Here is a 13,586-nt window from a genome sequence, read left to right as displayed (position 1 = left end):
ATTGACTACGATAATGACTATCTCCGTGATCAGACCCCACCTCGGCCCAAGTGTCCACCTCCAACGCAACACCGTCGAACAAAGAGGCCCTGTTGAAGCTCTCCTGCAGTTGCAATTCTGCTTCTCCATAGAGGCAAAGGTAGCTTGCAATGAGAAGAGGCTCAAAATCTACAAAAAAATATCCCCTTAACAACAGACCAACACCCGAAGGTCAGTATTTCTCACCTGAAGATTGCTAGCTGAACATAGGGCTTTGTAGCCCTACAGCTTAAGCTTTTTTTTTTTTTTTATTTCAGCCTACGATGAATGGATGAGGAGAGGGGGGAAGCTAGAGGGGAGGGAGAATTAAAGAATTATTTCTGTTACTCAGAAAATCCAAGGCAGGAACTCCTCTCAATCTCTCTATAGCTTTTTTTTTTTTTTTAATTTTCAGAGATAGAAATCCCCCTGTAGGCTCAACCAAGTATCCTTTGGAAGTGGGAGCCCCTGTTAACAGGATCACACAACTAGCACACCAGTGACCTGGCTCAAAATAGTTTCAGTGTCTATACAAGAATGGTGCTGCACTACTTGAGATCCTACCATCAGCTGGAGGCAGAGAATTCTGAGCTCTTACTATGCTGCACCAGCTATGTATAGTGCTGACAATGTCACTGGAGAAATCAGTCTCTGCCTCCATCTGCTGGTAGGGGTACATAACCCGCTTGTTTGGACTGAACTGGTGTAGCAGGATGAAATAGAAATCTTTAAGATAGGGTATCTTTCTTCATTGTCTAGTAATAGTTAATGCTTTCGGATGCATGGAATTTCCACGGGAGTGCGCTAAGCAGACCACACAGTTTTACAATCACATTTTTTTGTGCATCGGGAGTAAAATTTATGAAAAAAAAAGTTGCACTCTCCTAAAGGTACCTACTCTCATCGGCCCCACTATGACTCTGCGTGCTGAGTGCATAGTTCCTCCCAAGCTGAGAGTAGGGCTGCAGGCTAAGGGATGGTTCGCAGTTGGTATCTCCCTTTTCCTTTTCCACCTCTCATTTAACTGTAAGCAAGAACTTTCTTGGGACAGATTAGGATGTAGTTGATATGTGCTCCCCACCTTCGGGCGTGAGTGAGGTGGTCTCTCCCGAACGTGGATTATGCTGCAGCTCCGGTCTCCCCCGGATTTTGTGAGCGCGATAGTTTCTTCCGGCTGGGTGTAGTCCTACTCTAAACTTATTGTTTCTCAGTACGCGGTGGGCAGCAGCAGTGGTGGCGTTATGGCTTCAAATGGTGAGCTGGATTATGTTACATTTACATCAAGACGCCATAAATAAGGAAATGCGAAGTTTATATTTAATGGCAAGCGAAGGGGTGATAGGAATTAGAGAATGAGTCATTTTTCCCCCCCTTTTTTTTGTGGGGAACCGGGATGGAGTTGTTTCTGTCTTGATTGCGAGCAGCGTAGGTTGCCGCTTGTTTGTCCCGAGGAAGGTCAGGGTTCCGTTCTTGTATTTTTTTTTTTTTTGTGTGTGTGTGTGTGTCTGGAGGGAGTGAAAAGTGTAGATAGTTAATACTTTTGTGTTTGTGTGCGCTAGAGATTTATTGTGAATGGAGGCTGAGGCTGTCTTTTCTGCTGTGGCTGCAAAATGGCGGCCGGAATCCAACCCTGTCCTCTCTTCCGCTTTTGTCAGCGTGTTATCGCGGTTGTCCGCTTGTGGCCTAGCGCTTTTATTCCTAGCCGCAGCCCGATTGTTATCAGTAGCGTGCGGGGGATCTGTATGGTTTAGTATTTTTGTTCGTTTTTGTGCTGTATGTTGGGCGATAATGAACTGCGCCATATTTGTCGCCATTTTAGGATGGATGGTGGGGTACGGCGTTGCGCATTGGGGGCAACGGGCGGGAAGAAAGTGCGTGGGTAGACATTATCATGGCAATCTTTGGATAGCTAGGAAGTGTTCATTCTCGTTTTGGCTGGTGGAAGGGATGTGGAGGGAAAAATTAGGGCAAGCGGTTGGAGATGGCTTATTATAAGATGGCGGCAGCAGCAGCTGTTGCATCTCGATATTCGCGTGCTTTACGCCCTTATTGTTTGTGGGATGGTGACGTTACCTTGTTGTCGCTAGGATCTAAATGTTGTAGTATTGGTTTGTGGAGGAAGGGCAGGGATGGGGCTCGGACTCCGCAAGCTATAATATTCTTTCCTTATTTTTCTTTTTTCCTTATTTTTTTTTTTTTTTTACGACAAGCAATCTAAAACTCGGATATCATACCTGAGCTTTTTGACACCATCGTGTACCTTCAAAAGTTTATGTACGTTTTTAAATGAGTACTTTGCGTTGAGAAGCAAAACTGTAACTTGCTGAGAATCCGCGCTAGTAGATATTTGTAGCTTTTTTAAAATACTGTATGTTTATGGGATGAAATAACTTGATGTGTTTAGCTTGGCACAGCTATATTATTTGTATTCTTGATTGTAATATAGTAAATCCCTATTGTCTGCCAGTGAATAATTGGATTATAGCTGGTGTTTTCTCAGAGCTGTGAATATAAAATATTTTAGTTCATATTGTAAAAATGAAGCTAATGGTATGCTAATGCTTCAGGAGTTAAAAAAAAAAAAAAAAAAGCATGTTAACGCAAAAAAATGTGCATGAAGATGTTTTGTAGCTGCATAAAAATTATGGGCATAAAAAATGATTTCTGCACTTGTGCACATAACTTCCTGCATACGAAACATGAGTATAGGATCCCATGAACTCCCTAAAGAGCAGTGATGGGCAATTGTTTCTCAAATAACATACATTTATTATCCACCCGTCCTATGTTCAGAGCAGGGTCCATCATGAACATACACAGTCAAGTGAACAGGGAGGAAACAGGACATTACATGATTCTACATAGTAAGACAGCTAAAAAAGACCAAATGGTCCATCCAGTGCAGGTTACCCAAACCTTATAGTAAGGCTCAACCAGTCATTTTCTGAATTTTCCTAATGAATATGTATAAGACATTTGCATACAACTGAGGCAATGTGCATACACATTTTTCGTGTATATTCTATTAAGGATATCCTGACTAGTTAGTGGTCACAAGGACAGGAATTACCCACCTCTGCCAGGAGTTAAATTATGGCCACTAAGAAAAGTCTTATGCATCTAGTCCTGGGGGAATGCTGCGCTATGGTGGAGCGCAGAATTCTCCTCCCCCTCCTTGTGCAGAATCACCAAATTTTGCGCAGAAGATTGCAGAGGAGACCCTGGCATGCCACGAATGGAGCGCCCCGTTTGCGGCGAAGATGAAGGCCCGCCCGGCGCACCGCAAACAAAATGCGAGCACCGTTCAGTGAGCATGAATGTATGTAGAGGGGGAGATGTGAGGGCAGGGGGATGTTTGTGTGGGTGCCAGAGAGAGGGAACCTATATGAGGAGATTGTAAAGTAGTGTGTATGTGTGTGAGAGAGTGGGAGCTGATGTATATGAAAAAGGGATAGTGTGTATGCGAGAGTGCTAGCCTGTGTGAAGGGATTGTGTATGTGTGAGAGCCTGTGTGAAGGAATGCATGAGAGACATAGGTAGCCAGTGTGAGGGTGTATGCGTGAGAGAGAGGGATCTTGTGAGTGTGTGCAAGAGAGAGGGACCCTGTATGAGGGGATGTGTAGTAGAGTGAGGGAGCCTATATGAGAGTATGTGTGAGAGGGAGGGACAGAGGGAGCCTGTGTGACGGGCAGTACTGAGAACAGGGTCAAACTCTGGGAGTGGAGATAGTGGAGGGGGGAGAGACCTGCAGGTGGAGGAGTTGGGGCTGAGAGGGCAAAGTGGCCAGGGGGAGTAGGGAGAGCAGTGGAAGGGACACTCTTACAGTGAATTTCTAGAGAAATTCTGCATCTTTAATAACTTTTTTCTGTATTAATTTAAAATTTAATGACTGACATGTAAATTATTTTGACTAATATAAAGTTTGCAGAATATTAATTTTTTTGTGCAGAATTCCCCCAGGAGTATGCACCTCTCTGCATTGGTGGGGTGAAGAAAGAGCTAATGACTTGATTAGCATGGCATTTGCATGAAGGAGCACTAAGTGGAGTAGAGAAGTACTTTAATGGAGAGGTAGGTAATTCAGGTCCTGGAGTGCCACAAATAGGTCTGGATTTCAGCATATCTGCAATGAAGTATGCATGAGAGATTTGCATATGATAGTGCATGCAGATATATCTCATACATATTCATTGTGGATATCCTGAAAACCAAATCTGTTGTGACAATCTAGGACTGGAGTTGACTACTCGTGGGCCTAGTGGTTAAAACAGGCTGGAAACCAGCGAAGCCAAGATTCAAATCCTGCTCCAAACCTTAGGCAAGTTATAGTCCTGGGGGAATTCTGTGCTACTGCGGAGCACAGAATTGCCAGAAGAGGCCCTGGTGCTCCGCTCGTGGTGAAGATGAAGGCCCCAATGAGTGTGTGAGGAGAGGGGGGGGGGGTGTTTGAATGTGGGAGTCAGAGAGGAGAGTGTGAATGAGTGTGTGTGAGAGAAAGGGAGCTTGTGTGGGTGTGTATGCAAGAGAGAGGGACCCTGTATGAGGGGATGTGTATATGCGTGAGAGAGGGAACCTCCTGAGGCTGTATATGTGTTCTAGAGAGAAGGGAGCATGTGTGTGAGAGAGGGGAGGGATAGAGGAGCCTGTGAGTGGCAGTACTGAGAACAGGGTCAAACTCTGGGACAGGCAATAGAGTGGAAGGGGTTGAGCCTAGCGGTGGAGGGGAGAAATACTGGCAGGTGGAGGAGTTGGGGCCTGAGAGGGCAAAGTGGTCAGGGGAGTAGGGAGAGCGAGTGGACGGGATACTCTTACAGTGAATTTCTAGGGAAATTCTGCTCAAAATATTTAAAATTCTGCATCTTTAATAACTTTTCTGAATTTAAAATGTAATGACTGTCATGTAAATTGTGTTATTTTGACAAATATAAAGTTTGCAGAATTTTAAGTTTTTGTGCACAGAATTCCCCCAAGGAGTAAAGTAACTTCACTTTCCATTGCCTTAGGTACCAATTTAGATTGCTCTACATTAAGTCCGGCTAGTCCATCACATATGGGTTGTGTATGCCTACCAGCAGATGGAGACAGATTCGCAGGCTGGCTGATGTCAATCCTCATATAGCCTTGTTCTAACACCAGCTTGCCTTCAGCAGGTGGATGTGCTTCTCATGCTGGAAGCCGAGGCCTGTTTAGAATGAATGAACAAGAATGTACTTGGTGCCTGTTTAGAATGAATGAATGAACAAGAATGTACTTGGTTCCTGGGGCGAGGGGGTTCTCCTTTCTCACTCATTGAAGAGCAGCTTTGGTTCAGATAGCCTGTTGTACTGCAATTCCCAAGGTGACAGCTTTGGTTATCACCCTCGGTCAAGCAGTACCCTGGACTTGTGAAGGGCCTATGGCAGCTCTTGAGGTGACAGTGCAGATTCTCTCCCTCTTGTGGCTTAGCTTGGGCTAGAGGAAATACCAGTAGGTAAGAGCTGGGTTCCCCTGCTACTTCCTCATAATTCATACCTTACTTATAAAGGATGATTTCCTAGCGTGTAGCAGATGGACTCAGGACCAATGGGTATAGTGTACTCCTGTTAGCAGTTGGAGACAGATCAGATTTCAATCTGACGTCAGCCCCTAGTACATATATCCCTGCAGGAAGTGCAGCTGTTCAGTATTTTCCGTCTCCATAGCAGTTAGGGACTATCTGCACGCTCTCAAGTGTTAGATCAAATTCAAAGAAGAAAACCAAGGAGCTTCTGGCGTGCCCCAGAGTGGACGCCATGGTTTGCACGATCACTAAGCGTACTACCATCCCGGTGGAGGGAGGAGTGGCGCTCAAGGATGCCCACGACCGGCGCCTGGAAGCCATATTAAAACAAGCTTTTGAGGTGGCAGCCATGTCCCTGCAAATTGCGACCTGTTGCACCGTGGTGACACGTTCCTGTTTATCCCAAGCCAGGAACAACACCCCGGGAGAAGACATGGAATCAGCTCTATCATTCCTCACTGACGCCGCTTCCGACCCAGTGCGCACAGCTGCCAGAGGAGTGTCATTCACAGTGGCAGCCAGGAGACAACTCTAGCTTCGAAATTGGTCGGCTGATGCCTCCTCCAAGACACGCCTCACAAGAATGCCCTTCAAAGGATCCCTCCTGTTCGGCAGCGAACTAGACAAACTGGCTAACAAATGGGGCGACTCCCCATTACCCTCGCCTGCCGGAAGACAAGACAAAGAGAAACCAGCGCCCTTTTCCCAGGGCCACCAGGGGCAGAAGCTCACAGCGCTTCAACTCGTACAAGAATAACTTTCAAGCGCCCCGCCATACGGGCAGGATCCAGTCCTTTCAGAACAAACACAGCAAGAGGGGAACCAGCTCGGGTCCAGGCCCCAGCCGCACCCCACAATGAGATCCAGCCGACCCATCCAAGGAAAGAAGCCATAGGGGGCAGGCTAACCCTATTCTACCACAGATGGGTCGAGAACTTCGGACAAGTGGGTCCTAGCCATCATCCGAGAAGGGTACTACCTGGACTTCCTCCGGACAAGTTCGTGGAATCTCCCTGCCACGACCCCCGCAAGAGGGCGGCATTGGAAGCTACACTGGCCAGACATTTGGACCTCGAGGCCATAACCCCGGTTCCTACTCGGGGAAACATACTGGACATTACTCCATATACTTTATCGTACCCAAGAAAGAGAGGGTACATTCAGGCCCATCCTGGACCTCAAGTCGGTCAACCGGCACCTAAGGATCCCACGCTTCCGCATAGAAACCTTACGATCGGTCATACGTGCAATAGAGCCAGGAGAGTTCCTCACCTCCCTGGACCTATCAGAGGCCTACTTACACATCCCAATTCATCAGGAACAGCAGCGCTACCTACGCTTCAAGGTCCTGAATCGTCACTACCAGTTCCGGGCACTACCGTTCGGGCTAGCCACCGCACCCCGAACGTTCACCAAGGTAATAGTAGTAGGTGGCGGCAACACTCAGGAAGGAAGGAATCCTCGTTCATCCTTACCTGGACGATTGGCTGATCAGAGCAAAATCACCGGAGGAAAGCCACCAAGCAACCAACAGTCATAGCTCTACTGGAAAGCCTGGGATGGGTAGTCAACACAAACAAGAGTTCCCTACAGCCCTCGCAGTCGCTGGAATATCTAGGAGTCCGATTCGACACCAAGGAAGACAAGGTCAGCCTGACCCCCACGAGGAAGTCAAAGCCGTGGGACCGGCTCCAGACCTTACTGAGCGCCCCTCGTCCCACAGCATGGGATTACCTGCAAGTCCTCGGACTAATGGCATCCACACTGGAAGTGGTGCCATGGGCGCGGGCCCACATGAGGCCCCTGCAACGCTCACTCCTATCACGGTGGAGTCCAAAATCCCAGAACTACTCCGTACGTCTACCACTACCGGGCAAAGTCCGGACCAGACTAAGGTGGTGGCTACAGACCAACCACATGAGCCGGGGATCAAGACTATCCTCCCCAACCTGGACCCTACTCACCACAGATGCCAGTCTACGAGGATGGGGAGCACACTGTGAGGGGCTAACTGCCCAAGGGCAGTGGAACGCAGAAGAGGTGGGATGGAACATCAACCGCCTAGAAGCACGGGCAGTCAGGCTAGCCTGCCTGCGGTTCGCTCACAGACTTCAAAACAAAGCGGTCAGAGTAATGTCGGACAACGCCACGACAGTGGCCTACATCAACCAGCAGGGGGGAACCAGAAGCCAACAGGTGTCCCTAGAAATAGACCCCCTGATGGCGTGGGCGGAAGCAAACCTCCAGGAGATCTCCGCCGTCCACATCGGGAAAGACAACATCACGGCAGACTTCCTCAGCAGGGAAAGTCTAGACCCAGGAGAATGGAGGCTGTTGTCCACAGCCTTCAAGATGATAGTGGATTGGTGGGGGACTCCGGACATGGACCTTCTGGCAAATGGATCCAACGCCCAAGTATCCAGATACTTCAGCCGCAGGCAGGAACCGCAGTCCCAAGGGATCGATGCCCTGGCCCCCGGGGACCCTACTATACGCCTTCCCGCCGTGGCCCCTACTGGGTGCAATCATTCACAAGATACACCTACACAAGGGACTAGTTCTTCTGGTGGCTCCGGACTGGCCTCTAAGACCCTGGTACACAGACATGAGAAGACTGGCAGGGAACCCCCTACCCCTGCCCCCACACAGGAACCTGCTACAACAAGGTCCGATCCTCCACGAGGACCCAGCTCAATTCTCTCTTACGGTGTGGTCATTGAGAGGGCTTGCCTGAGAGAGAGCGGATACTCGGGGGCAGTAATCGACACGCAAGTTCCCCACATCGCTAACGTACATAAGGATCTGGAGAGTGTTCGAAGCCTTGTGCGAAGAACACATCATCAAGCCACGCTCATTTACAGTTCCCGTGATCCTGGAATTCTTACAGCACGGACTACAGAAGGGTCTGTTCCTCAACTCCATCAAGGTACAGGTGGCCGCATTGTCATGCTACGGCTCCAAGAGCAAGGGCGACAGTATAGCTTCTCACCCAGAAGTGTCACGCTTCCTGAAAGGAGTCAAACACATTCGCCCACCACTAAAGTGGCCGATACCTCTGTGGAATCTGTCTCGTTTTGGGCTTCCTAGCGGGAACCGCCTTCAGACCCCTCCGAGGCCTGTCCCTCTGTTTTTGCTGGCAGTGTGTTCAGCCCGCCGCATGTCGGAACTGCAAGCACTGTCCTGCCGTGAGCCGTTCCTCACTCACCCTGGGGTCCATCCATCTACGCACGGTTCCCTCCTTCCTCCCCAAAGTGGTCTCTCACTTCCATCTTAACCAGACCATCTCACTACCAATGACTGATGGCTTGAAGAATTCGGAAGAAGTGCGTAGTCTACGCCACCTTAACATCGGCAGACTCCTCTCCAGATACCTGGAAATGTCCGAACCCGTACGAAAAACGGACCACCTTTTCGTCCTTTACAACGGAAAGAGACAAGGGGAAGCGGCCTCGCGGGCAACCATCGCCCGCTGGATCAAGGAAGTCATCAAGGCGGCCTATTTAGAAGCTGACAAGCCGCCCATTCTACCAGAGCCCAGGCAGTATCCTGGGCAGAAACTAGAATGCTGTCACCTGCCGAGATCTGCAGGGCGGCTACATGGTCCTCCATCCATACCTTCTCCAGATTCTACCATCTGGACGTTCAGGCTCGGGAGGACACGGCATTTGCAAGGGCAATACTAAGTGGGTCACGGGCAGCCTCCCACCAGGTTCGGGAGTAGCTTTTAATACATCCCATTGGTCCTGAGTCCATCTGCTACATGCTAGGAAATGGAGAAATTACTTATCTGAATTTCGTTTTCCTTAGTGTAGACAGATGGACTCGGCATCCCACCCTTGGCTGCCGTCTCGCATGGTCTTTCAAATGATTCAAGGGTAAGCCATGTTTTCACTTACCTAGAGCATCCACCCTGCCAGGTGTCGACGCTTTCCGGTTGAGTACACTGGCGATCTCCAGCTATAGTCAATCGACCAGTTCAAATTAATCAAGTTTTAACGTTTTAACCAAGTTATAAAGTTATCCAAATTGTTAAGTTAATCAATCAGTCAGTCACACATATATCCACAATGCTTTTTGAGGAGAATACTGAAGAGCTGCACTTCCTGCAGGGGTATATGTACTAGGGGCTGACGTCAGATTGAAATCTGAACAGTCTCCAACTGCTAGCAGGAGTACACTATACCCATTGGTCCTGAGTCCATCTGTCTACACTAAGGAAAACGAAATTATCAGGTAAGTAATTTCTCCACTACTCTTTTAAGGCTTCTCAGGATGAGGGCTATAATCCTAGTACCTGCGTTCCAGGAAAATATGGGGGGATGTTCCATCCATTTATTTAAAATTCTATACCGCACCCTCCACAGTTCGAGGCAGCTTACAATAAAACATACATAGGATTAATACTGCAAACATACAAATAAAATAAAACAATGCAATTCAAACAAATGTTGCGAAGAAAAAAAAGATGAGCAAATGAGTGAAAGCGTAAGAAAATCATAGTGAGAAAAATGAGGGTTAGCATAAATCAGTGAATGCTGATTTAAAGAGGTGGCATTTTAAAACCTTTTTTGAAGTCTAGTGTCGGTGATGAGTCTGACTTGGAGGAAGTGCTTTCCAAGTGATAGGGCCTGCAGTAGAGAGCTCGTTCATGGGTGATGACTAGTCTAGTTATTTTAGGTGATGGTACTTGAAGTACCAGTTGATTTTGAGATCTGAGTATGCGGGAGGAGGTATAGAGGTGTAAAGTTGAAAAAGGCCAGCAGTTCTTATTGTGAATTATGTATGATAAATTTATACCAGATGCGCCAATTGATGGGTAGACAGTGGAGATTGTTATATCACTCCTATTCTGTTCAGAGACCTTAGTTCCGGAAAGTAGCCTGGCAGCAGTATTCTGTACAAGTTAAAGAGAATGGAGAGTAGATAGAGGGAGGCCTGTATAAAGAGTGTTTCAATAATGTAAGCCGTTTAAGACAAGGGATTGCAGACCTGTGCAAAATGCATTGCATTTCAGGAGAGGTTTGATGTGCTTTAACTGATTGGATGTGTGATTGCATGTTGAGTTTTTGAATCTTAATATACACCAAGGTTCTGGGCTGTATTGGTGATTTTGATCATGATATCTATTGCTATCTGGGCAGGTATGTCATTAAAGGAAGGATTTTCTAAAATCACTTTCTATTTTGGACAAATTTAAGCTGAGTTTATGATGGAACAACCAAGTTTTATGTGTGTTAGGCAAAGGGTAAGGAATTGTAAAGTGGAACACCAATCTTGGTGGGTACGCAAGAAGGAAGGTTTCTTTCGCCCCCATCCAGGACCTTGAGCGTCAGCCGACATCTGAGTGAATCATTTCCACATGAAAATTGTACGCTCTGTGATACGGCTGTACAATCGGGAGAGTTCTTAACCTCCCTGGACCTGTCGGAGGTCTAATTAATATTCCATTCCATCAAGAACGCCACCATTTTCTATTCTTTGCAGTACTGTCATTATCAGTTCCGGGCACTGCCTTTTGGCCTAGCCACTGTCCCCCAGAACGTCTTCCAAGAATATGGTGGCCATAGTGGCAACATTGAGAAAAGAGGGAATCCTGGTGCACCTGTACTTGGATGGCTGGTTGATCAGGCCAAATCCGTGGAAGAGAGGCTTCGGGTGACCACCTTGCTTCAGAAACTCGGTTGGGTTGTAAACCTGGACAAAAGCAGTCTCAAACCCTTCCAATCCTTGGAATATCTGGGTGTCCAGTTCAACACCAAGCAGGGCAAGGTCTTCCTTCCGACCACACGGATAAGGAAGTTGATGGCCCACGTGCATTAGTTGATGAGCATGATACGCTAAACGGTTTGGGGCTGTCTCTCTGTTCTTGGTTTAATGGTGGCAACCCTGGAGGTAGTGCCGTGAGTGAGGGCAAACATACGACCTCTTCGCTCACTACTGTCATGTTGGAACCCACAGTCTTCAAGACTATTCGATTTGCCTCCACTAACTGATGGGAATATGCTCTCTGCTCCAATGGTGGCTACAGGAAGCTCATGTGAGATGGGGTGTATCCCTATCCTCTCCGAACTGATTGGTCCTCACAACAGACACGTGTCTCTGGGGCTGGGGAGCTCACTGTCGGGAACTAACTGCCCAGGGACTTTGGACAGAGTAAGAGGCCCTCTGGAATATCAACCGCTGGGAAGCCTGGACAGTCAGATTGGCATGTCTACAATTCAGCCACGTAATGTTGGACAACACAACAGTAGTCTACATCAACCGCCAGGGTGGAACCAAAAGCCAGCAAGTGTCACAGGAGATAGATCTCCTTATGGAGTGGGTGGAAATACATCTACAGATGATCTGAGCCTCCCACATTCTTTTCCTGCAATGTTAGAGCAGACTTTCTAAACATGGAGAGTCTGGATCCAGGAGAGTGGGTGTTGTCGATCAAAGCCTTTCAACGGATAGTAGATCACTGGGGTCTCCCGTCCATCGACTTGCTGGTTGCATCTCACAATGCGAAGGTTCCCCGATTCTTCAGTCACAGAAGAGATTAGTGGTCCCTGGGGATCGACTCTCTCATTCAGACCTGGCCAGAAGAAGAGTTGCTATCCACCTTCTCTTCGTGGCCCCTGCGGGGCAGGGTCATTTGCAGAATCGAGCATCACAGGATTAGTCCTAGTAGCTCCAGATTGGCCCAGACATCCAGGTTATGCAGAGACTCCTGGTGGAGAACCCCTTCTGCCTCCCAATACACAGTGACCTGCTACAGCAGGGACCAATCCTTCACGAGGATCCATCTCTATTCTGTCTTACGGTCTGGCCCTTGAGAAGGCTCACCTGATAAAGCAAGGATATTCAGCGGCAGCTATTGCCACCTTACTCCATGCCCTGAAGTTCTGTACGCCCCTAGCATATGTGTGGGTCTGGAGAAATATTTGAGGTCTGGTGCAAGGAAACAGTGTTCTCCCCCGCCCTGTGGGTGTTCGAAATCTCATTAATTCTGGAATTTTTGCAGGATGACTTGAATAAAGTTTTGACCCTTAACTCCTTGTAGGTCCAGGTAGCGGCTCTCTCCTGTTTCAGGGGTGACCTGAACAGAACTGCCTGTCAGCTCATCCGGACGTGACCCATTTTCTGAAAGGGGTGAAGCACCTCCAGCCACCCCTAAAGTGGCCGGTTCCCTTGTGGAATCTTAATATAGTATTTAGATTTTTGGCTGGGCCCTCCTTTCGGCTGCTGTGCAGTCTTTGCTTGCGTTTATTAACCTTGAAATCTGTGTTCCTGGTGAATATGTTTGGCACATTGCATCTCTTAACTGCAGGCATTGTTGTGTTGAACTTTTGCTCTGGATGTCTCCAAGAGCGTTACAGCTTCAAATTGTTCTATCCTTCTTGTCTAAGGTATTCTGAGTTTCATTTGAATCAGTCCATTTCGTTGCCATCCCTAAATAAACAGACTAGGAAGAATACCACCACCTCTGTCATTTGAATGTCCGACTTTTGGTTCGGATTCTGGAAGTTTTAGAAACAGTCTGAAAGACAGGACCACCTGTTTTTGTCCTTCGCAGATCCAGCTTTGCAGGCTACCGTAGCTCGCTGGATTAAGGAGGTGGTCACGGGAGCCTGTGTGGAGGCAGGAAAGCTATTACGCTCTCAGGTTAAAGCTCTGTCCACTAGGACTCCGGCAGACTCATGGGCGGAAGCTAGACTGCTGTCTCCCGTCTATCTGCCGAGCGCCAACATGGTCCTCCTTGCACACCTGCTCCAGGTTCTATTGTCTGGATGTACAGGCCTGAGAGGATTCAGCCTTTGCAAGGGCGGTGTTAACCGGACTGAGAGCAGCCTCCTGCCCCGATTGGGAGTAGCTTTTGTGCATTCCATTGGTCCTGAGTCCATCTTGGCTACATGCTAGGAAATGGAGAAATTACTTGCCTGATAATTCTGTTTTCCTTAGTGTAGACAGATGGACTCAGCTTCCTGCCCATGGCTGCCCAAGAACGGTGTCAAGGATTCACCTGAGGAGTGGATATCTATTCCAAGAG

At 48.0% G+C, this 13,586-nt stretch overlaps 1 protein-coding gene across 2 annotated transcripts in view; it reads left to right on the top strand.

Moving 5' to 3' along the window:
• Positions 1-1,134: 1,134 nt before the first annotated feature.
• FUS (FUS RNA binding protein) overlaps positions 1,135-13,586 on the top strand; it is a 91,475-nt gene continuing 79,023 nt past the window's right edge. For both annotated transcript variants that reach the window (XM_029606881.1, XM_029606880.1), the window contains exon 1: positions 1,135-1,272. In XM_029606881.1, coding sequence (XP_029462741.1) covers positions 1,260-1,272 — 13 coding nt within the window. In that variant the 5' untranslated portion in view covers positions 1,135-1,259. The remainder of the gene's footprint in view (positions 1,273-13,586) is intronic.

This window comes from Rhinatrema bivittatum, chromosome 6 (assembly GCF_901001135.1).
Source record: "Rhinatrema bivittatum chromosome 6, aRhiBiv1.1, whole genome shotgun sequence".
In the NCBI taxonomy this organism is placed as follows: domain Eukaryota; kingdom Metazoa; phylum Chordata; class Amphibia; order Gymnophiona; family Rhinatrematidae; genus Rhinatrema; species Rhinatrema bivittatum.
Note: the sequence above shows the minus strand (reverse complement) of the source record. Positions and strands in the feature narration are given on the sequence as shown.